Source organism: Procambarus clarkii, chromosome 20, assembly GCF_040958095.1.
Source record: "Procambarus clarkii isolate CNS0578487 chromosome 20, FALCON_Pclarkii_2.0, whole genome shotgun sequence".
In the NCBI taxonomy this organism is placed as follows: domain Eukaryota; kingdom Metazoa; phylum Arthropoda; class Malacostraca; order Decapoda; family Cambaridae; genus Procambarus; species Procambarus clarkii.
In genome coordinates this window covers 31,130,570-31,155,806 of record NC_091169.1, presented here as the reverse complement: position 1 = coordinate 31,155,806, position 25,237 = coordinate 31,130,570, and the positions used below count along the sequence as shown (strand labels likewise).

Below are 25,237 nucleotides of genomic sequence, written 5' to 3'. Positions count from 1 at the left end.
GTGCACGGCCCCCGCGGGATGGGTCCGGGGGTGTGCACGGCCCCCGCGGGATGGGTCCGGGAATGTGCACGGCCCCCGCGGGATGGGTCCGGGGTGTGCACGGCCCCCGCGGGATGGGTCCGGGGGTGTGCACGGCCCCCGCGGGATGGGTCCGGGGGTGTGCACGGCCCCCGCGGGATGGGTCCGGGGGTGTGCACGGCCCCCGCGGGATGGGTCCGGGGGTGTGCACGGCCCCCGCGGGATGGGTCCGGGGGTGTGCACGGCCCCCGCGGGATGGGTCCGGGTGTAACACTGTAAAAGTGTTTGGGTTAGTTTATTTAAAATATATATAGAGTACACGAGTCACAGACAAGGATCTGAGAGGCGCCAGTTGTCTGCCTGAGATCTCACACCTCTAACCGTTAATGACCCCAAGTGACCTGAGGTCAGATCATGATAATTTCACCTTGCTTCCGCTAAGCGTATAATTGGAGCCGGGTAGCCTTCAAACATGCCGACGTTTAAGGAGTGGCTTGGTAGTGCCGGAGGCTATCTACTTGTGGGCGGAGTTAGCTACTAGGTTCCCCAATAAATACTCGGAGAACTATCGAGCATGGAGCATTGACAGACAGAACAGCATCAAGAGAAGAGCAGACGAGAGCAGAGACGACGTCCCTATCAGGGAGGCTGTCGGCCGGCAAGGGCGGGAGTCTCTGTCAACTACAGACCCCCCCCCCTCTCTATTCAACTTAGACTCCGTCCTCGGTGAGTGAACAGTGAGGTGACTTGGTCGTGTTTACATATGTTGTGTGATGATCAGGGGCAGTCAAGTTGTAGGGTTCTCGAATTCTTGGATGATGACTCTCTTTAACATTTGAATTGGATTGCTTATATTATGATACTTCATGTGAAATATAATTATGAATTTATTATTTAAATTGTGTTTAACTTTGTGCCCTAGAGCTTTGAGTTGAGGAGGTGAGAAAGCCTCGGGGATTATTGGTTCCCTGATTTTAAGGAGTTGATACATGGTACAGAGGGAACATACTAATAATGAACTCATGATAACATCCTTTGAGAATTTTGTGATACAGGCAAGTTCCATTCCTTGTCTTGTATGTAATGATCATGAATGGATGGTGGCAGCATTTCGTCTTCTACTATCTACTCTTCTACTTCTACTATCTACTCTTCTACTTCTACCTATCTACACCTCTCCCTCCACCCCCTCTCTAAACTCTCACTTTCAACTAATGACCCTCCTCGCTCCTCCCACCTCTCTCCCTCTCACCCCCAAGCCCTCACTAATTACTTCACTATTCATTTCTTTCCTTTCGTTTTCTCTTATACGTTTGTGGCAATGATTCTGTATTCTAGAGTTCTCTCTAGAGTTTCGGGTAGCTGATCCAGTTACGGCGCCTTGTAGTCTTAGCACCTAGGTAGTCAAATACCTAGGTTACAAGGTGTTGAACCAGAGAGGTTGCCTTAGGAACTCTGGAGGTGCTCTAGAATAGTTAGCTAACTGGGGACGGGATAACGGACTAGAGAGAGCTGTTTCCCCCGGCCTCGTTTTTTAACTGGGGGGGTGGAATAATGGACAAGATAGAGCTATTTCCCCCACCCCCCGTTACACGGGGGTGTGCACGGCCCCCGCGGGATGGGTCCGGGGGTGTGCACGGCCCCCGCGGGATGGGTCCGGGGGTGTGCACGGCCCCCGCGGGATGGGTCCGGGGGTGTGCACGGCCCCCGCGGGATGGGTCCGGGGGTGTGCACGGCCCCCACGGGATGGGTCCGGGGGTGTGCACGGCCCCCACGGGATGGGTCCGGGGGTGTGCACGGCCCCCACGGGATGGGTCCGGGGGTGTGCACGGCCCCCACGGGATGGGTCCGGGGGTGTGCACGGCCCCCACGGGATGGGTCCGGGGGTGTGCACGGCCCCCACGGGATGGGTCCGGGGGTGTGCACGGCCCCCACGGGATGGGTCCGGGGGTGTGCACGGCCCCCACGGGATGGGTCCGGGGGTGTGCACGGCCCCCACGGGATGGGTCCGGGGGTGTGCACGGCCCCCACGGGATGGGTCCGGGGGTGTGCACGGCCCCCACGGGATGGGTCCGGGGGTGTGCACGGCCCCCACGGGATGGGTCCGGGGGTGTGCACGGCCCCCACGGGATGGGTCCGGGGGTGTGCACGGCCCCCACGGGATGGGTCCGGGGGTGTGCACGGCCCCCACGGGATGGGTCCGGGGGTGTGCACGGCCCCCACGGGATGGGTCCGGGGGTGTGCACGGCCCCCACGGGATGGGTCCGGGGGTGTGCACGGCCCCCACGGGATGGGTCCGGGGGTGTGCACGGCCCCCACGGGATGGGTCCGGGGGTGTGCACGGCCCCCACGGGATGGGTCCGGGGGTGTGCACGGCCCCCACGGGATGGGTCCGGGGGTGTGCACGGCCCCCACGGGATGGGTCCGGGGGTGTGCACGGCCCCCACGGGATGGGTCCGGGGGTGTGCACGGCCCCCACGGGATGGGTCCGGGGGTGTGCACGGCCCCCACGGGATGGGTCCGGGGGTGTGCACGGCCCCCACGGGATGGGTCCGGGGGTGTGCACGGCCCCCACGGGATGGGTCCGGGGGTGTGCACGGCCCCCACGGGATGGGTCCGGGGGTGTGCACGGCCCCCACGGGATGGGTCCGGGGGTGTGCACGGCCCCCACGGGATGGGTCCGGGGGTGTGCACGGCCCCCACGGGATGGGTCCGGGGGTGTGCACGGCCCCCACGGGATGGGTCCGGGGGTGTGCACGGCCCCCACGGGATGGGTCCGGGGGTGTGCACGGCCCCCACGGGATGGGTCCGGGGGTGTGCACGGCCCCCACGGGATGGGTCCGGGGGTGTGCACGGCCCCCACGGGATGGGTCCGGGGGTGTGCACGGCCCCCACGGGATGGGTCCGGGGGGTGTGCACGGCCCCCACGGGATGGGTCCGGGGGGTGTGCACGGCCCCCACGGGATGGGTCCGGGGGGTGTGCACGGCCCCCACGGGATGGGTCCGGGGGGTGTGCACGGCCCCCACGGGATGGGTCCGGGGGTGTGCACGGCCCCTCTCCATGGAATGGGTACGGGGGTGTGCACGGACCCCCCCCCCACGGGATGGGTCCGGGGGTGTGCACGGACCCCCCCCCACGGGATGGGTCCGGGGGTGTGCACGGTCCCCCCCCCGCCACGGGATGGGTCCGGGGGGTTTGCACGGTCCCCCCCCCCCCCCCACGGGATGGGTCCGGGGGTGTGCACGGTCCCCCCCCCCCACGGGATGGGTCCGGGGGTTTGCACGGTCCCCCCCCCCCCCCACGGGATGGGTCCGGGGGTGTGCACGGTCCCCCCCCCCCCACGGGATGGGTCCGGGGGTGTGCACGGTCCCCCCCCCCCCCCCCACTCCACCCTCACGGGATGGGTCCAGTGTAACTTATCAGAAAATGGAAGAAGAAAAGAAATGAAGAATTGAGAATAGGCATGGGGTGAGGGAGGTAGTGAGGTGGAATGGAGGTGTGAGGAGTATGGTCAGGGGGAAAAGGAAAGTTTAGAATGGGAGGGAGAGAATGAGACTTAGGAAAGTGGAAGAGTAGAAAGTAAGTTCTAGAATAGTAGAAAGATAAAAGGTAAAAATAGGAAATAGAAGGTTGTTAGTTGCTGCCACCATTCATTCTAGCTAACTACAAGACAAGGAATGAAGCTTGTCTGTACAAGTTATCTGGTGTTATACCCGCTGTACGAATATAACTCTTATAACCAAGAATGTTCATGTCCAAATCTTAAGCTAGTAAAGTTTAGTGCTCTCCACTCTAGCTTGCAAAATCCAAGATCTAAGGGTCAGAATTAGACAATTTACAAAATGAAGTTAATTATATACTTACTATTATTGGTATCATAATTCACTCATTTCACTTGCTGTTCAATATGTCATTATTAATACACATGAGTCACCACACACAAAATTGAGAGCACTACGACCGACTGCCCCTGAACATCACACAACCCCTAAGTTGAGATCACAATATACGTCACCTTACAAGGTCACTCACCAAAGTCTGAGACTAAGTTGGTTGAAGGGGGGGGGGTTACGGCTGACAATCCCCAACCGGCCTGACAGGCCTAGTCTGGCTGAGGGAACCTCTCTCCAGAGTTGCTTAGCTAAATGAATTGTGGGGTTCAGTCCCTGAGCCCATTATGCGTCTCTGTAACCCTTTCCACTACCGCCCACAAGATGGGTATGGGGTGCATAATAAATGAACTAAACTAACAGTAGCGGTCTGGTTATCGCTGCCCTGCATAGTCTACAAATGTACCGTTCCACGGGTATTTATGGGGAACCGGGAGCTAAGCTCCGCCTACCAAGGAGATAACCAAAGGCTATTACGCCTGAACAGCGGCTTGTTTGATGGAAAGATAGTCAGTGGTTGCAATTATCAGCTTGGCAGAAAGCAAGGTCACTTCACAGGACCTGACGCCTACTCAACCTCTGACCATTAAATCTCTTAAGGTGTGACTTCTTAATTGCTAAAGGGCGCCTGTCTGGTTCCTCCAATATATTGTGACTTGACTCTCGTTATTTGTAAAATAAAACAAAACATTTATGGTGTTAAAACGAGGGGGATGGGGGGGGGGGTGCACTGCCGCTCACGGGATGGGTAATATCTTGTTCCTCTGGCTAGTTGCCCCCCCCCCCTCACCACCACTAGGTAAAACACCCGCCACCAGCGTTACTGGCACCACTGACACCCTCGTTGCCAATTCTCGAATGTGAGAATTTGGTGATTTAGACTTACCATAACCAAAGTTGTGGAAACCTCAAAGTAACCTTTGATTTAGACTCTACTATCCACAGCGTCCAAATACAGTTGAATTACCAGAATCCCCTCAAATGCTCGTAGCAACTTGTCAGCACACCAGCATCGGCCTTAATTGTGTGTGCTCGTTATAGCACTGTATTCCGTTGTGAGCTACAGGCTTTAGTGATGCTGCCCGGACCTCTGGCTCAGTCTGGAGGTGAATGAAGGACGTGGAAGAATGTGTGTCCTTGGGGCCTCCACCACAGGAAGGCATCAATCAACAGCCGGATAGATACTGCGACTGGTCGGGGAAGGGGATCTGGTGCCGGCTTGACCGTGGTGCCGGTTCGGGGCGTGTGGTGGAGGGGGGGGGTAGGGGGTTGCTGTATCCTGGGGACTTGTTAACATTTAGAGGCACATAGTGTTGGTGGAGGGGGGGGGGTGGTTACGCTGTGTTGATTAAAGCTTGGTTATTATGAGCTTAAATGTGGTTCAAACAAGTCTATCTCTGATTGTAAGAGATATACACCAGGACTGTCTCCTGGGACTCCTGGTTACCAAGCTCTGGAGGGAGAGGGAATTATCAGGGAAAGCACAAAGCCTTTATGGCTATATAGCCCATGGAAGGGGTCAGGATAAGGGTTTGGGATGGGACGGGTGAAAGGGAATGTTGTCCAACCACTTGGACGGTCGAGGAATGAACGCCGACCTGCATGAAGCGAGACCGCCTCCCTACCGTCCAGCCCAAGTCGTTAGGCAGCTGTGACTGGAATTGAAAAAACATTTTGAAGGAAACAAAATTTTGATTTAGCAACTTCAACTTGTAATTTATTGTAAACGTGAAAATTGAAATTGGAGATTTTGTAACCAGCTGACCTTAATTATAAGGTGTGCAGGTTGAATGTAATTATAAGGTGTGCAGGTTGAATGTAATTAAAGTAAAAAATCTCCGTTGAGGTCTGATTCAGTTTTTCCATGCGCGCTATGTGGGAGGGAGGGGGGGGTGAACAGTAGACCACCACCAGCAGGAGGGGGGGGGTGAACAGTAGACCACCACCAGCAGGAGGGGGGGGGGGGGTGAACAGTAGACCACCTCCAGCAGGAGGGGGGGGGTGAACAGTAGACCACCACCAGCAGGAGGGGGGGGGGTGAACAGTAGACCACCACCAGCAGGAGGGGGGGGGTGAACAGTAGACCACCACCAGCAGGAGGGGGGGGGGTGAACAGTAGACCACCACCAGCAGGAGGGGGGGGGGTGAACAGACCACCACCACCAGCAGGAGGGGGGGGGTGAACAGTAGACCACCACCAGCAGGAGGGGGGGGGTGAACAGTAGACCACCACCAGCAGGAGGGGGGGGGAAGTGAACAGTAGACCACCACCAGCAGGAGGGGGGGGGGTGAACAGTAGACCACCACCAGCAGGAGGGGGGGGGTGAACAGTAGACCACCACCAGCAGGAGGGGGGGGTGAACAGTAGACCACCACCAGCAGGAGGGGGGGGGTGAACAGTAGACCACCACCAGCAGGAGGGGGGGGGGTGAACAGACCACCACCACCAGCAGGAGGGGGGGGTGAACAGTAGACCACCACCAGCAGGAGGGGGGGGGGTGAACAGTAGACCACCACCAGCAGGAGGGGGGGGGTGAACAGTAGACCACCACCAGCAGGAGGGGGGGGGGGTGAACAGTAGACCACCACCAGCAGGAGGGGGGGGGGTGAACAGTAGACCACCACCAGCAGGAGGGGGGGGGTGAACAGTAGACCACCACCAGCAGGAGGGGGGGGGTGAACAGTAGACCACCACCAGCAGGAGGGGGGGGGTGAACAGTAGACCACCACCAGCAGGAGGGGGGGGTGAACAGTAGACCACCACCAGCAGGAGGGGGGGGGGTGAACAGTAGACCACCACCAGCAGGAGGGGGGGGGTGAACAGTAGACCACCACCAGCAGGAGGGGGGGTGAACAGTAGACCACCACCAGCAGGAGGGGGGGGGTGAACAGTAGACCACCACCAGCAGGAGGGGGGGGTGAACAGTAGACCACCACCAGCAGGAGGGGGGGGGTGAACAGTAGACCACCACCAGCAGGAGGGGGGGGGGGTGAACAGTAGACCACCACCAGCAGGAGGTGGGGGTGAACAGTAGACCACCACCAGCAGGAGGGGGGGGGTGAACAGTAGACCACCACCAGCAGGAGGGGGGGGGGTGAACAGACCACCACCACCAGCAGGAGGGGGGGGGTGAATAGTAGACCACCACCAGCAGGAGGGGGGGGGGTGAACAGTAGACCACCACCAGCAGGAGGGGGGGGGTGAACAGTAGACCACCACCAGCAGGAGGGGGGGGGGTGAACAGTAGACCACCACCAGCAGGAGGGGGGGGGGTGAACAGTAGACCACCACCAGCAGGAGGGGGGGGTGAACAGTAGACCACCACCAGCAGGAGGGGGGGGGTGAACAGTAGACCACCACCAGCAGGAGGGGGGGGGGTGAACAGTAGACCACCACCAGCAGGAGGGGGGGGGGTGAACAGACCACCACCACCAGCAGGAGGGGGGGTGAACAGTAGACCACCACCAGCAGGAGGGGGGGGGGTGAACAGTAGACCACCACCAGCAGGAGGGGGGGGGGTGAACAGTAGACCACCACCAGCAGGAGGGGGGGGGGTGAACAGTAGACCACCACCAGCAGGAGGGGGGGGGGTGAACAGTAGACCACCACCAGCAGGAGGGGGGGGGGTGAACAGTAGACCACCACCAGCAGGAGGGGGGGGGTGAACAGTAGACCACCACCAGCAGGAGGGGGGGGTGAACAGTAGACCACCACCAGCAGGAGGGGGGGGGGTGAACAGTAGACCACCACCAGCAGGAGGGGGGGGGGTGAACAGACCACCACCACCAGCAGGAGGGGGGGGTGAACAGTAGACCACCACCAGCAGGAGGGGGGGGTGAACAGTAGACCACCACCAGCAGGAGGGGGGGGGGTGAACAGACCACCACCACCAGCAGGAGGGGGGGGTGAACAGTAGACCACCACCAGCAGGAGGGGGGGGGGGTGAACAGTAGACCACCACCAGCAGGAGGAGGGGGGTGAACAGTAGAACACCACCAGCAGGAGGGGGGGGGTGAACAGTACCACCACCACCAGCAGGAGGGGGGGGTGAACAGTAGACCACCACCAGCAGGAGGGGGGGGTGAACAGTAGACCACCACCAGCAGGAGGGGGGGGGTGAACAGTAGACCACCACCAGCAGGAGGGGGGGGGTGAACAGTAGACCACCACCAGCAGGAGGGGGGGGGGTGAACAGTAGACCACCACCAGCAGGAGGGGGGGGGGGTGAACAGTAGACCACCACCAGAGCAGTGTGTGGATCGAGAAAGAGGAACATGGGTCTGTACCCTTCTTGGACATCATGATTTACAAGAACAATAGATCTTTCAAGCTTAATTTTTACAAAAAGCTACAAATGTGTGCTGTAGTGTGCATTGTTATACCAACCACCACATTAGTCAAATATTCGTGTTCTCTAACATGTATTTGGAAGGCCTATGGGTTTGCAGCCCAGAATTCACTAACGAAACATTGACCAAAATATATATCCTAAATCGATGTTCTCTTTTTAACCAGGCACAACGAACCTTTTGTAATTAAACTCGAGTCCAACTGAAACTTGAACTCGCCTGTGCTGTCCTATTCTGAAGGGCTGGCTGAACTTCCCCAGACCTTTCAAGATATTTAATGACAACCTTAGTGATGGAAAAACAATAATGCAGTAAAATCCATTTTAATTTAAAACTCCCTTATTGCCTTAACACGTTGCGTATATCTGATCGATTTAAAAAAACTGATTGCAAATAGATGGGCCAGACTGTAAAACTACTCCAGACCCGGGTGTGTCAGCATCAGTATTCACTTAGAACTGCACAGTAATATAATGCAGTTTTTCTAAAAGTTGGTCTTGCTGACCACTCCGCTGATTGAAATGCCTCGAAAAGAATAGTTCACTGTAGTGGCTTTGTCGAACGAAATCTGAATGAGGACCACCTCCCAAATTATTTCTTATCCAGATCATGCCAAGTGCTACAAAGTCTGGGTACAAGTGACAGGATAAACAATCAAGCGGGTTTTTTTCCTATTGGGGAGTGTTGTACATGCTGCTATGGTGGTGGCGCACTCAAGATGAGTGGCGCTGCCCAATAAACTCGCTCTTCGGGACAAAATTAAAAAAAAAAAGGGTCGCAATGACTTTGCGCTTCCTCCTGATAGTTCCCGTCCCTTCCCAATACCTTAAATGTTAGCCCTGACTTGTATCGTCTCGATCCCTTCATAATTTCCAATATTGCACAAACGTTTGTTAGCGTCGTTTTTTTCCTCCTTATACACTGCGACATTTCCCGTTAGGTTAGTGGAAATGTTCCCACTGCCCTATAGTATGTGGCACAGAAAGGTTTGTTACATTGAATATTTCCTTACGGCCTGTACACTGGTGCATTTACGTTTAGGTCTGAAATTTTTTTCCTCTGCCCAGTATCTTGTGGTAACAATAGGTTTATTGTAGTTAATGTTAGTATAACATAAAATGTAGTTAGTTTTTCACATTTTAAAATGTAACTTTACGGGTTTTCTTATTTCAGGTTCCCAGGACCTGTTTTATATCTTGTGCTTCCTTCCGTTGTTGTATCTTACCATCAGGCATTTCCGCAGGTGACTTACAGGTGATAATTTGATCTGGCTGCCTCCTTACCCACTTCTCCCTCCCTCCCTCCTTACCCACTTCTCCCTCCCTCCCTCCTTACCCACTTCTCCCTCCCTCCCTCCTTACCCACTTCTCCCTACCTCCCTCCTTACCCACTTCTCCCTACCTCCCTCCTTACCCACTTCTCCCTCCCTACCTCCCTCCTTACCCACTTCTCCCTCCCTCCCTCCCTCCTTACCCACTTCTCCCTCCCTCACTCCCTCCTTACCCACTTCTCCCTCCCTCCCTCCCTCCTTACCCACTTCTCCCTCCCTCCCTCCCTCCTTACCCACTTCTCCCTCCCTCCCTCCTTACCCACTTCTCCCTCCCTCCTCCCTCCTTACCCACTTCTCCCTCCCTCCCTCCTTACCCACTTCTCCTCCCTCCCTCCTTAACCACTTCTCCCTCCCTCCCTCCTTAACCACTTCTCCCTTCCTCCCTCCTTACCCACTTCTCTCCCGCCACCCGTTCTGGCACCATGCGGGCCTCCCTATATTATCTTCCTTGATTAATTTTTTCTTACTGCTGAATACGGCTCTGATGTGTTGAAAGCACTTTGGCATTACTCGCCTTTCATTGTAGTTATTCAGTATGTATGCTTGCCGAGTTGTGCTTGCGGGGGTTGAGCTTCGGACCTCGTGGAAGGAGCAAAGGACCTTTTAGTCCCGCCTCTCGACCGTCAGTCAACTGGTGTACAGGTTCCTGAGCCTACTGGGCTCTATCATATCTATATTTGAAACTGTGTATGGAGTCAGCCTCCACCACATCCTACAGTGCATGATGCATTCTATTTAACTACTGACAATAAAAGTTCTTTCTAATGTCTGTGGCTCATTTGGGTACCGAATTTCCACCCGTGTCCCTTTGTTCCTGTTTCCGCCTATGCTTATATTGAGATAATTTCGAGGCTTTAGAGTCCCCGCGGCCCGGTCCTCGACCAGGCCTCCACCCCCAGGAAGCAGCCCGTAGCAGCTGTCTAACTCAAAGGTACCTATTTAGTGTTAGGTAACGGGGTCATCAGGGTGAAAGAAAGATTTTGCCCAAGTGTCTCCGCCTCCACCGGGGATCGAACCCGGAACCTCAGGACTAAGAATCCGAAACGCTGTCCACCCAGCTGTCAGGCTAAATAGTTTTTGTCCACTGTCAATCACTGATAATTTTGTAGGTCGTGATCATGTTTCCCCTAACTCTTCTGTCTTCCTGAGACGTGAAGTTTAGTTCCCATAGCATTTCCTCGTAACTCATACCTCTCACTGCTGGGACCAGTGTGGTGGAACACTTCTGAATCTTGTCTTGTGCTCAACTAGGTATGGAGTTAAAGCTGGAGCTGCATATTTCAGCATTGGTCTGACATAAATGGCATACAAGGTTCTCAATGATTCCTTACATAAATATATAAAGGCAGTTCATATGTTGGACAATCTAGCATATGCCGCTGATATCATTTTGATGTGGACTTTTTGGGACAGGTTCGGTGTGATATCAACCCCCAGATCATTCTTTGACTCTTGCAGGATTTCACCTCCCAGATGGTATCTTGTGTTCAGTCTCCTGCTCCCTTTGCCAAATATTACTCTACACTTTCCCGAGTTAAATGTTAATAGCCATTTTCTAGACCATTCCTCCAGTTTGTCCATGTCGTCCTGTAGTCTATCTTCATCTGTCTTTATTCTTCTAATAATGTTTACATTATCAGCAAACAGAGAGGAATGAGTCTATACACACAGGAAAATAGTTTACATATATCAGAAACAGGATGGATCCAAGTATAGCGCCCTGTGGGACCCCGCTGGTGACATCTCGCTCCTCTGTCTTCCTCCTCAGTTACTCGGCGTTTCCTGTTGCTGTTCCCTTATCCACTGGAGCGCCATACCTTTATTCCAGCCAGTATCTCCAACTTTTATAACACACTTATGGGGTACTGTCAAACGCTTTCTGACAGTCTTAGGAAAATGCAGTCTGTCCACCCTTCTTTCTTGAATAATTTGTGTCGTCTGTGATAGAATTCTATTACACTTATGAGGCACGATTTACCATCTCTGAACCCATGCTGGTAGTGTTACAAAGCTGCTTCTTTCTGGACATTTTAAGAGCTTTTACCTCACTATCTTCTCCATCACCTTGCATGGTATACAAGTTAGGGAAACTGGCCTGTAGTTCAGTACCTCTTGCTTGTCACCCATTTTGTATATTGGGACTACATTAGCCATCTTCCAGCTTTCCGGTAGGTCTCATTTTTCCAGTGACCTGTTAATCACTTTACAATAGTTTCACACTTAATTCTTCTGCACCCTCTATTAGCATCCACGGTGAGATTGTCAAGCCTAACAGCCTTTGTCCCATTCAGCTCCAACAGATTTCTTTTGACCTCATTGGTCAAAGCTCAAAGGTAAGCTCAAATTCCTCAGAAGTTGCTTGGTTTACCGCCCCTCTCGATTCAGGGACGATATCTTGCTCTATTATCGCTCCTGGATTCTCATGTTTTTTCACACACCACCTTGTCATTCTCTGTTATCCCCCTTTCTTGTTTCATCACTTGTTCCTTCACTGCTGTCTTTCTCGATGTGACTGGAGCAATTTTGGTTTGATCTTGGCTTTACTTGCGATGTCGTCCATTTTTTATACTCTGCCTCCCTCCTCACTTGGTACTCATTCCTGGCCCTCTGGTAACTACCTCTGCTGTCTGGTGTTCTGTTATTACTGTAGTTTCCCAATGTTCTTGTACTTGATTGATTTGCTTTCTTACATGCTTGATTCAACCATAGATTCTTCTGTTGCTTTTCATTTTTCTCATTTTGGGCCGAGATAAACCTGTCTGCAGCTTCCTGGCACTTCTGTGTGACGTAGTCCATATCCTGTACAGTCTTTTCTGAGTTCTGTTTCCCACGGAATTCACATTAGGAAGTTCCTTATCTCATCATAGTTTCCTCTTCGGTAACTTTAGTCTTTTTTCCTTTTTGATACCATCCTTGGATAAGTTATTACCTCCACCAGATACTCAAATGCCAATACACTGTAGGCGCTCAATCCCACAGGGGCTTCAAATTTGACTTCCTTTATTTCTGACTCATTCAAGGTGAATATCAGGTAGTCTAGCTGGTTCATCATTGCCTCTCATTCTTGTTCGTCCCTTCACATGTTGGCTCATTTTCTTGTTGCCACTTGCAAGAGTTTAGCTCTCCATGTATCTGCTCCTCCAGGTGGGTCCCTCAGTCTCCGTCTATCTTTCCGTGGTTGAAGTCATCCATGATTATAAGTCTGGATCCATTCCTGCAGGCAACTGATCTTGTCTCTTTATTATATTAATGATTGTCTTGTTTCTATCACTCTTGTCTGGGTCTTTTATCATTTAATGTAGGGTTATAAATTACGGCTATTATCTTGGGGCCACCCATTGTCATAGTTCTATAGTATATACACATGTATAAAAGTGTGTGCATAGGTCACAATATACATATGTATGGGTATATAAGCATGTATGCAATATATATATATATGTACGTGTGTGTAATAAAATATGTAACTAGCTTTAAAAAATTGCTTAGTTAAATTAAGTGAGGTTGAGTTTGTGAAGCCACTGTGCCGCTAACTCCCCCCCCCCCCTCCTCGCCCACGGGGTGGGCGTGTTAAATTTCTTTCCCTGACAAAACGGCCAATACCCCGCGTGTTAACCCGGGTCCAATAAGCTTTGTTATGGTGTCAAATGTTACTCTTGATAACATTAACAACATTAATATATATTAATGTTACTATTGATTGTTCTTATTTCCCGCTCATGTATTCTTTATCCAGTACCTGCCATGACAAGCGTCCAAGACTTTCAGATTTCGCTCTTCCACTGGTGCAATATTTAGGTCGCCCTCGTTGTTCGTACTCGGCGCCTGGGTACCTTAAGTGTGTTATCTTCATGGTGGGAGGCTCAGTACTTGGGCTACACACTCCAATAGTGGTCTTGTGTGCAAGTTTCGGAATTCTTGTTTACTTTGGTGAGAGCAACATGTTAAAGATATGTATACGAGTATTGGTATAACGTAATTAGAGCATTGTCTTCCTTGGGTATAGCGCTCTAGATGTGGTATCTCCTTGCCAGGTTTTCTATAATCAACTTTTCTTGACTTGCTTGCACTTGCCTGGAGTGAACCCGAGCAGCCAGTTGTTGAACCATTCGTGAAGCTTGTGGCATTCTTCCTTGCTTTGTCATCCTCTTTCATTACTGTTACCATCCTCCCCCCAGACTCTCAACACAGCTCGGCAACACATCCTGGTGGAGGTGCACACGCTGTCTGGAGTCTCAGGGTGAGCCCCAGGACTGGTCGTGGAGGAATACTGATCACTAGGGTGAAGGCCTACTATGCATACTAATTTTCTCCGGTACCATGTTTCTGCTTATTGTACCATGTCTAGAGCAGTCACCGTAACTATGCTTTAGTTACTGGCTTTTGTCCATTAGTTTTCGTGCCAACACGTTGCTTGGAAGGTCTGGAACATGAAACCCGAGTTCGGGGTCCGGTCAGGCTCTAGTGCCATTGGCAAGATGTCTGTTAAGTTGTTTTAGTTTAGTTCATTTATTATGCACCCCATACCCATCTTGTGGGCGGTAGTGGAAAGGGTTACAGAGGCACATAATGGGCTCAGGGACTGAACCCCACAATTCATTTAGCTAAGCAAGTTACAATCTTGATGAGCTAGTTACAAAATTCAATATAAGTCATCACATCAACAATGGGTTCGAGATCGACCTCAAGTACAGGTTCTAAATTAAGCAACTGACATATGTGGAGAGCTTGTGTCAAAATTGATATGTTTGTCCTGCACACCGCCCCCCATCCAGTGGGCAGCGGTGGATAGGTTACAATCACTTAGTTACTACCTACAGTTAGCAAACTGGGGATATTTGGCTAAAATTTCTGGTAACAGATCATTTTGAATGAAATATTGACACATCGCTGGAACATTGGTTATAGAATTGTCTCTAAATTCACGTATCTTTTCGCACTCCATCACATAGTGACGGAGGGTGTGCGAATAACTTTGTTGACACAGTTTACATTTGGTCAGGTCTACATCAGCAGATAATGAGAATTCCCAGAGATACTTGTAACCGAGTCTAAGCCGAGCAGTAGTAACATCTAGAAGTCTGCTGATTTTATTGGATGATCCATAGATGTGTGGCTCCTCTTGCATGATAGTATGATGATAGATGGAATTACTGGTGTCAGTTTCACTTTGCCTCAGATCTACAAGATCTTGTTGAAGTTCTCGGTGTACTGCTGCTCTCAGATTGCTCATTGACAATCCAAGGTTACACTCAACGGCTCCTTTAAAGGCAGATTCTTTGGCTAACTTATCAGCTCTATCATGCATTCGGAGGCCAACATGAGATGGAGACCACATGAAATGGACTCTGTTACCATCCTTAATAATTTTGTTGTACTTGTGTCTAGCTTCGGCCACGAGCATGTTACAGTTATGTCTTAAAGAGTTGAGAGCATTTAAGGATGATAAGGAGTCACTTACAATTAATGTATCAAGTTTTGAGACTTGTACACATTTCAGTGCAAGGATCAAGGCAAATAGTTCAGTCTGAAGGGTAGAGGCCCAGTTGTTTATACGGACTCCCCACTCAAAGTATAGGCCATCGCCCATTGTCAGGACAACTGCACTTCCAGCTGCACCCGTGGTGCGGTGTAGGGAACAATCAGTGTATATAATTTGAGAGAGAATGCACTGTGGACAGAGCATCAATATGGCTTAAGGCGTTGAGCTTTGCCTCAAGACGAAGTTTGGGCTGATCTCTAATTTGCTTCTTGAGTGGAAAGGGAGGGATTAAAACTGGAAAGGGTGTAACCTCCCACGGTGCAGGAAAGTGCCGTTGTTGTTTCTCTTGGTACAAATCATGAACCCCATACATTCTGAGTTGTTCCAGTTTTTGTTATCCATTTGGAACAATGCTGATCTTCAATAAAGAAATTCTGGAGGGCTTCTGTGCAAGGATTAGGATGAGTTAGCCTAAGCATTTTTATACCAATTTGACAGTTGATTTCAGTAACACAATCAACAACGCTCAGAATATTAAGTTCCTTTCTCATATTAAGTATCTTTGTGGTACGAGGGCACCCAAGGATTATCCTCAAGGCTTCGTTCTGCAATTTTTCAAGCCCTCCAAGCTTTCTTTCAGGCATCAAAACAAGCAGAGGTGCAGCATAATCCACTAAAGATATGATGTATTCAAAGTACATCATTTTGACAATTCTGACATTGGCACCATAGCCTGAGTGATAACCTGCAACAGCCTTGAGAGCTCGGAGCCTCTCTTTAAACTGACGACAGAGTCTGAATACAACAGGACCATACAGTGGCATCCCACTCCCCTTCCTTGGTGTGATGGTGCTTGGGTCTGGGTACTAAGTAACGTCTTTCCTGTAACATTATTGGGTAAATTGAGATTGTTACATAAGGTTTGAGTTTTTACTTATGCATAAATAGCGGACCGATTTTTAACGCGCGCATAAATAGCGGACCGATTTTTAACGCGCGCATAATCTAGCGGTTATCACACTAGAACTGGCTTGACGTGTTAGTTAACCACTTAGAGACGTTCGTGTCGCCACGGTCGTGGGGAGCCGTGGATGACGTAACCGGACCTACGACACTCGCCTCATCCACAACTCCACGCCATTGTCTGGGTAGTGAACCCCCGCGTCCATACCTGACTTGACAATGTTGTTGTCCCAGGTAGTTCTAGTGTGCAGAGATGTAAAGGTACAACTGTAGAATGTTGAGCCTTATTTTCCTTCTAGTCCCTCGCAAGTTTAGAAAAGCAGTTGAAGAATGGGACACCGTAGTGAACGCTGTGTCTATCCGCCATCAAGATAATCTTATTAAAACAAGACTAAAACCAGTGCGCTAAAACAGAAGCGGAAAAGAAACGGGAGAAAAGGATGAAACACCACCTTCATTAAAAAATTTGATCCAAATATCAGTCACAAGGCTATCGCGAATAACCGAACTCAATTACAATGCTCGCTATGTCCATGTAGCCCGTGCTACATGGACATGTAACCCGTGCTACATGGACATGTAGCCCGTGCTACATGGACATGTAACCCGTGCTACATGGACATGTAGCCCGTGCTACATGGACATGTAACCCGTGCTACATGGACAGTTGGTGCCGAGTAGCTAAATCTAAAACACCAACCTCGCAAGTTGCTTAATTATGCTAATTGAGTCTGATTACTTGGTGCTGTTGACACGAATGCAGAAGCATTAGCTATCCTCTAGTAACACTCACTCTTGTTTACCTCTATGCTAGACTCTTCCGAGGGGGCGGCCTTGAAATAGTCAAGGTGTGCAGTTCGTCAGTCACTGGGTCACGGCCCTGGCTTCATCCTTGGGGCGGGTTTCTCTATTTCGTGGGCGTCGGCACCCGTGGGCGTTGGGCAGCAGTATAGCACTTAAGATATTAACCCTTGAGAGTAGATCATGGTATAATTTTTTCGGATAGTTTTCATAGATGGAAGTGAATGGAAAATGGTTTATTGGTTATCATTACTTTATACTTAGAGATCCGCAGAAGAACGGCAAAGTTGAGTGGATTAACTTGACTGATAAATAACAACGCCAATTTCCATTACATTAAGCTTGTCACTTGACAAAATACTATAATTAGTGGCACCACGGTAATTGACGGGATATATAGAGCTCTTAGAACTTAGACGTGGGAAGGGGTCTCCTTGTCCCATGCGTACAAGGGAGAACCATTCACAGTAGACCCAACACCAGGTAGCTGCCGGCAGTGAGGAAGTTGTGGCTCCCAAGGTACAAACTGGAGCCGCGTGTTGGCTGTTGGGATAGACAAGGTTGGAGAGGAAGAGGCGGATAGGAAAAATGAAGAATTGGGCACGAGGTGTGGGGCGGGCTGGATGGTTGGGGGAATGGGACGGGGGGGGGGAAGATTGTTTTAGATTCGGCTACTTGGGACAAAATGTTCCAATGAACAAATCCACAAGAGTCGTTATGAGGGTTCGAACCTATGCTCTGAGTGTTCTCAGTCAGGCTCTGGTCATTTTGTGTATTTGTCCATTAATATATCGCGATAAAATGATTTCGGTGTTTAGAAGTTGCAAGTAGCACGGGCTATGGTGAGCCCGTACTGGACTTGCCTGGCACAGGAGCGGCGCTGTAACTGGTGTGTGGGAGACACAAGGGGAGGCTGTAATGAGTGGTGACTGTTGTAGGAGGGAAGGAGGGGGATGGTGACTGTTGTAGGAGGAAAGGAGGGGGATGGTGACTGTTGTAGGAGGAAAGGAGGGGGATGGTGACTGTTGTAGGAGGAAAGGAGGGGGATGGTGACTGTTGTAGGAGGAAAGGAGGGGGATGGTGACTGTTGTAGGAGGAAAGGAGGGGGATGGTGACTGTTGTAGGAGGGAGGGAGGGGGGATGGTGACTGTTGTAGGAGGGAGGGAGGGGGGGATGGTGACTGTTGTAGGAGGGAGGGAGGGGGGGATGGTGACTGTTGTAGGAGGGAGGGAGGGGGGGATGGTGACTGTTGTAGGAGGGAGGGAGGGGGGGATGGTGACTGTTGTAGGAGGGAGGGAGGGGGGATGGTGACTGTTGTAGGAGGGAGGGAGGGGGGATGGTGACTGTTGTAGGAGGGAAGGGGGGGATGGTGACTGTTGTAGGAGGGAAGGGGGGGGATGGTGACTGTTGTAGGAGGGAAGGGGGGGGATGGTGACTGTTGTAGGAGGAAAGGAGGGGGATGGTGACTGTTGTAGGAGGAAAGGAGGGGGATGGTGACTGTTGTAGGAGGAAAGGAGGGGGATGGTGACTGTTGTAGGAGGAAAGGAGGGGGATGGTGACTGTTGTAGGAGGGAGGGAGGGGGGATGGTGACTGTTGTAGGAGGGAGGGAGGGGGGGATGGTGACTGTTGTAGGAGGGAGGGAGGGGGGGATGGTGACTGTTGTAGGAGGGAGGGAGGGGGGATGGTGACTGTTGTAGGAGGGAGGGAGGGGGGATGGTGACTGTTGTAGGAGGGAAGGGGGGGATGGTGACTGTTGTAGGAGGGAAGGGGGGGATGGTGACTGTTGTAGGAGGAAAGGAGGGGGATGGTGACTGTTGTAGGAGGAAAGGAGGGGGATGGTGACTGTTGTAGGAGGAAAGGAGGGGGATGGTGACTGTTGTAGGAGGGAGGGAGGGGGGATGGTGACTGTTGTAGGAGGGAGGGAGGGGGGATGGTGACTGTTGTAGGAGGGAGGGAGGGGGGGATGGTGACTGTTGTAGGAGGGAGGGGGGGATGGTGACTGTTGTAGGAGGGAGGGAGGGGGGATGGTGACTGTTGTAGGAGGGAGGGAGGGAGGGGGGATGGTGACTGTTGTAGGAGGGAAGGGGGGGATGGTGACTGTTGTAGGAGGGAAGGGGGGGATGGTGACTGTTGTAGGAGGGAAGGGGGGGGGGTGGTGACTGTTGTAGGAGGGAAGGGGGGGGGATGGTGACTGTTGTAGGAGGGAAGGGGTGGGGATGGTGACTGTTGTAGGAGGAAAGGGGTGGGGATGGTGACTGTTGTAGGAGGGAAGGGGTGGGGATGGTGACTGTTGTAGGAGGGAAGGGGTGGGGATGGTGACTGTTGTAGGAGGGAAGGGGTGGGGATGGTGACTGTTGTAGGAGGGAAGGGGTGGGGATGGTGACTGTTGTAAGAGGGAAGGGGTGGGGATGGTGACTGTTGTAGGAGGGAAGGGGTGGGGGATGGTGACTGTTGTAGGAGGGAAGGGGTGGGGATGGTGACTGTTGTAGGAGGGAAGGGGGGGATGGTGACTGTTGTAGGAGGGAAGGGGGGGATGGTGACTGTTGTAGGAGGGAAGGGGTGGGGATGGTGACTGTTGTAGGAGGGAAGGGGGGGATGGTGACTGTTGTAGGAGGGAGGGGGGATGGTGACTGTTGTAGGAGGGAAGGGGGGGATGGTGACTGTTGTAGGAGGGAAGGGGGGGATGGTGACTGTTGTAGGAGGGAGGGGGGATGGTGACTGTTGTAGCAGGGAAGGGGGGGATGGTGACTGTTGTAGGAGGGAAGGGGGGGATGGTGACTGTTGTAGGAGGGAGGGAGATAGTGACTGTTGCAGGGGGGGGGGGTGATAATGAGAAGGTAATAATAAAGGTGTGGTGCAGTGGATCGAAGCTTGGAGCAACATATTGTCACCAGATGCCTCTGTTCACCTGACAGTAAACTGGTACCCGGGAGTTGCAACTGCTGTGGGCTGAATCAGCGAGCTAAAACTCGCTTACTCTCCGCCTCAATGCGGGAAGATTGACTGGGCACCAATCCTTAACTGCTCGGCTATTTTTAGCCATCAATCAGACCCCTAAGTGGTTAATAGATTGGCTGGCTGTTCAGGGTGAAAACTAGTAGGGAGATACATAGTTCTGTGGCCTTCACATTACAATCATCGCAGAATATTAGTGGGGACTGAGGCATCCTGATGGATGCGAACTGACACTGATCACTTCGGGACCATCTGCTCTTGCTCTCACGGCTGGCATTAGAGCACTGCAGAACACCTTTGTACTCAGCTGGATGTAAAACCTGCGCCGGTTTAAAATTAGATGTCAATATGAATTCACAGGCTGTGCATGAATACAAGATACTTTTTTCTTATTTTGGTTAGATTATCATAGATTGGGTAAGGATTAGAGAGTAGCGATGATTTAGGGCGGTGAATAAATGCTCAGGTCTTGGACACTACTCTTGCTACCACTGTGTAGTTGAACTATAATCTGGCACAAGCACTCCAACACTGCTGGCTGTACAATCGCCAACGATTGTTTAAACAGCCGGATATGGCCTGACGGTACAATTACTGATGCAAAAAAAGAGAGGTTCGAAAAGACTTTAAGAAATCATAATATAGAGGCAGAATAAGAGATTTGTACATAATGTAAACAAACAATCGCACTATATATTTTTGTTCAGCTTTAATGTACGGGCTTGAGCGTTGTCTCTATGGTTCTCTCATACACACCAGCTTAGCAGGTGGGCATGTTTGGCAGAGGACAAACCTGGGCATGTTTGGCAAAGGACAAACCTGAGCATGTTTGGCAAAGGACAAACCTGAGCATAACACTCCAGTCGAGAGAGCAACAATCGAGCCCATCTGCTTGTTGACCTATTGGCAGTCTTGTAAAATGGGTTGGTTGGGCTACGGAGGGTGGGCTTGTGTGCGTCTGTACTACCCCTGCCCACTGGATGGTGTCATTCTTGACCTGGAGATTGTGCTAAAGCACCTCTCCGAGGGTGAGCAATGTTTGGATTTCACTGGAAAGATACTTACCCAGGACTTAGTCATGGTCCAGTGCGGATCGAAATTACTTCGGTTCTTCATTTTGAGATGTCTGGGTTGGTGTCAATCCTTCAGCCACGTTGACGAGTCTGTGCGCTTACCGAGTCCATTTCCGCATGTGAAGTCTAGATTCTAAACTAATGCAGCATAACTGACCACACCGTAACTGTGGAAGACCTACCAACTTGTTAATATATCAAAGGCCGAGTTTGATATTGTTGAGTTTCTTCCTTGAACAACATTGTTTACATTCCTCTCCTGCACTCTGATGTTCTTGAGCAAGTCATAACTGCCAGCCTCAAGAACAGGAAGTTACTCCCAGGCATCTGGGATGTGTGCACGTGTTACATACTACACCAACTGTTACGAAATGAATTTTGACACAAACCCATTTTAGAGTATTTGTTGAAAGCTTGTGATAGTGCAGGCTGTGAGGCACGGATTTGTTAAAAAAAAAAAAAAAAACGGGGGGGTAAATATTGGCGTCTATCACTGTGAATTATCACCTGGTAAGCCAAATATTTACAACTCTAATAATTGTTTTGCTTCGTTGCCGTGAAAGCTTGCCTGGCACTTTAAAAACAATGTTGTGCATTGTTTAAGTGTGCAGTTTTAGTTTGAGTCGAGCACGTCTTGCTGACAATTGTAAATTTGATTAAATCGCTTCTCATTTGAAGATTAAATGTGCTAAAGTTCTTGTATTTACGTGACGAACCCAGCACTGGTGTACTCGGTCTTGTCCTCTACATTACACGGGGTAAATATCTTCCCACTGAATGAAAAAATAAAAAATATCTTGGGCCCGCATAGGCCCGGCTCCTGAAAGCAAAGGCAGGTTCATACTACGGAACTTGAGGAATATATCTGAAACAGACGATGGAAGTGACAAGTCTTTAGTTTTAAACTACAGTTTGGTTGACAAACATCGCGTCTCGAAGAAAAAATGCTAATGAATTTAGCATATGGAAATTTATGGAAATTTGGTAAATATGAAAGAGTAGCAGATAGAGGAACAAGGTAGAATGTGCCTGTTAACGGATAGTGTAGTATTGGTGGTGGGGGAGGGGGGGCGGGGGGCGGGCAACGCATAACTTACTTCAATATGTTGACCAAACCACACACTAGAAAGTGAAGAGACGACGACGTTTCGGTCAGTCTTGGACTATTCTCAAGTCGATTGTGAGAATGGTCCAGGACGGACCGAAACGTCGTCGTCTCTTCACTTTCTAGTGTGGCTTGGTCAACACATTTCAGCCACGTTATTGTGACTCCTCGTCTGCAATTTACTGCAATTCCAGGTGATTGTTAATCAAAACACTTTCCCGAAAGTTTATATTGATTGCATGTGCAATATCATATTTTAGAGGAGAGGAGCAACAATTAGAGTATCTTGGAGCTTGGCTAATCGGTCTGATACGAAGGACTTGTAGAAAAATTGTTGTGGCTGATCTCGGGGGTAAATTAGGGAGTAGACCTAAAGAACTGCATATTGGGTTGGGTCTCTTTAACCTAAGGCGTGTTAATCAAGCCATTAAAAAAAAGGTTCCAACAAGACATTTTGGCCACTCTGTAATCCGTTTTGCGCTACTGCTCACAGGATGAGTACGGGGTGCACAATACCTTCCTCTAGCGGCACCAATACAAAATATAAATAATGGAACGGTTGTTAGTAAGACTTAAACTATCCAGATACATCCTTACGTCTGTAATCTGCAAAAAATAAGACCAACAAATACACCCCCCAACTACCGAAATGTATTATTGTATTAGGTAGCAGCTATAAGATATACAATACGGCCCCAAATACAACATATTTAGGACTGGGAGCATCGTCACACACTGGTTCATACACAACGCAGCTCTGGCACTCGCCTTGCTCGTGAACACTATACATAGCCATGCGAGCATCACGGGGGCACTAAAAAAGTTATGTCTTTAAATCGTTTTGATTTAGAATTCAATGCAGCCCTCGCAGGTGTGTGGGGGATGCAGCCCTCTAACCATCCCTCGCAGGTGTGTGGGGGATGCAGCCCTCAACCATCCCTCGCAGGTGTGTGGGGGATGCAGCCCTCTAACCATCCCTCGCAGGTGTGTGGGGGATGCAGCCCTCAACCATCCCTCGCAGGTGTGTGGGGGATGCAGCCCTCTAACCATCCCTCGCAGGTGTGTGGGGGATGCAGCCCTCAACCATCCCTCGCAGGTGTGTGGGGGATGCAGCCCTCTAACCATCCCTCGCAGGTGTGTGGGGGATGCAGCCCTCAACCATCCCTCGCAGGTCTGATCTATAGGGAAACATGTCTCGACTTAAAATAGCAGTCGTTAAACGCCCAAGTCACCTTTAAACTTCAATCTTTGAGTGTTCTACTCAACATTAGCGATTCCACTTGTAAATTATCCTTCACAATTGTAGAGGTTTTTAGCATCACAAGAGTCGCCCCGCCACCATGGCCGTTGTTGGGAGACGGGACGAAACCCGCCAAAATCATGGGAGGGAATGTAGGCTGTCCCTCGAGGCTAGAACCCCTCTCAACATTACCCCCCCCCCCCCAACCTGCCCTGCCCAGCCACTTGGACTGGACGGTAGAGCGACGGTCTCGCTTCATGAAGGTCGACGTTCAATCCCCGACTGTCCAACTTTTGTCTTTATTATAAAACAAATATATACAATAAAAGTAAGCAAGCATACACAAGAACGGGACCAAATGGTACAGTATACTATACAAACAAAACGCCAAACAAAACAAACAATGCAGAAAATACGTACACCAAGTACACGCATAAAGAAACAGGGCTAGCGGGCACAGAACAGGGAACAGAATGACATGGTAACAGAAAGACACGGCAAAAACAACCAGTACCATGCAAAGAAAACACGCCAGTGAAAAATACACATCCAAAGGCCATCAACCATACTGAGGCTGTTAGCACCACCAACAGAAGAAACGGGGAACATATACACACATCCCCGTCATGGGCAACTGGGAAATGCAACAAAGAACAGGAAAACATAAACACGGAACAGGTGAGCATATAACAGCCCCAACAAGGACAATGTAGAGGAAGCACACACCCAAACAATCACACACAACCATTCAAACTGAACAAAACACAGGTCACAGGAAAGGCCTGATACTAGACCCAAGAGCAACTTACAATAACCAGACAGAAACCAGTACACCACACATTCTCAAACTGACACAAGCAAGGGAGGGAGACACCTCCGGACCTTGACACCTACAAGACACTCACCGTCGGTCTTAGCACATGAGAACACAGCCTCGAACACACGGGTCAACGTCCGGGCACCGCCTATACCGTCGGCGGCATATTGTCCTTAAAGAACTGTAAATCAGGCCGATAAACAGGACGAGGAGCAGGGTGACCTGGCGAAGTGGAAGCACCAAGAGTAGGAACTACAGACCCCCCTTTTCAACACCAAACGCAAATCAGCACAACCACCGGTACCAGGGTCACCGACTCCCCCCACTGTTCACTGGCACTGGGAGGGCACACGGGCAAGCACCGGCGAAGCATCCACCGCACCCCGCCCCTGCTCCGCCTCAACCACCACATGCACCTCATCCGCCATTGGCGCCAATGGGGCCGCACCACCAAGGGACCACGACCTGGCAGTCCCCTTCCAGCGTTTCTGCTGAGGGACCAGCTCAACCGAACTCAATGGGTCCTGAGGCGTCGAGGAGGGGACGCACATCCTCCACTGGAGAGGCAGTGGAGACACCTCCCGAGACCAGGAGGATGAAACCCCCCCCCCCCTCCGTAGAGAGAGCCCACAGGCGAAGCAGGTGCCCCAGAAACACGCCCATTACTGCAAATGGGGACTCGACCCGGGGAGCCAGGACCACCACCACCCAGAACAGAGGGCACACTGTGAACCCCGACCCGGCAGACAGCACCACACAAGGCCCAGGAGTTGGAATCTCAACCCCTCCTACTGGCTCGACGGCAGCCCCCGGGTGCAGAGGGCGCGCCACCAGCTCCGTGCAAGCCGCAGAGAAGGGGCTCAGCAGGCGCAAACGCAGGCAGGTAGGTGTTATATCATCAGCCATCACGTCTGTAGATACCTCCTGGGGACGGAAAATCTCTCCCGGAAGAATTACCCGAGCATCGGCTCCCACATCGCAAGCCACTGCCAGATGACCAGGTAGACCACACCGATAACGGGTTCGACGCTGGCCTGATTTTAGCGACAGTGTATAAACCCGAGCAGTGATAACAAAGGCGAGACATCCCATGTCATGGACATCATCAGCGTCATGGTGCCAGCAAGCAGTCCTTTACAATAACCAGCAGAAACTTCATTCCACCTCATGCTTAACGCCTTCCCATACCACCCAAATAGCTGGGTTAACAA

General features: G+C 51.2%; 2 protein-coding genes across 2 annotated transcripts in view; one reads left to right on the top strand and one right to left on the bottom strand.

Annotated features, from left to right (window-relative positions):
• The window catches only part of LOC138366799 (uncharacterized protein in mobD 3'region-like), a 61,988-nt gene extending 49,350 nt beyond the window's left edge, over positions 1–12,638 (bottom strand). The window contains exons 1-2 of the mRNA XM_069328082.1: positions 12,519–12,638; positions 12,176–12,409 (exon numbers count right to left, since the gene is read on the bottom strand). Of these exons, the coding sequence (XP_069184183.1) occupies positions 12,176–12,409; positions 12,519–12,638 (354 nt within the window). The remainder of the gene's footprint in view (positions 1–12,175; positions 12,410–12,518) is intronic.
• The window catches only part of LOC123755367 (glutathione S-transferase 1-1), a 52,062-nt gene that overhangs the window by 4,751 nt on the left and 22,074 nt on the right, over positions 1–25,237 (top strand). The gene's annotated exons all lie outside the window — the stretch shown is intronic.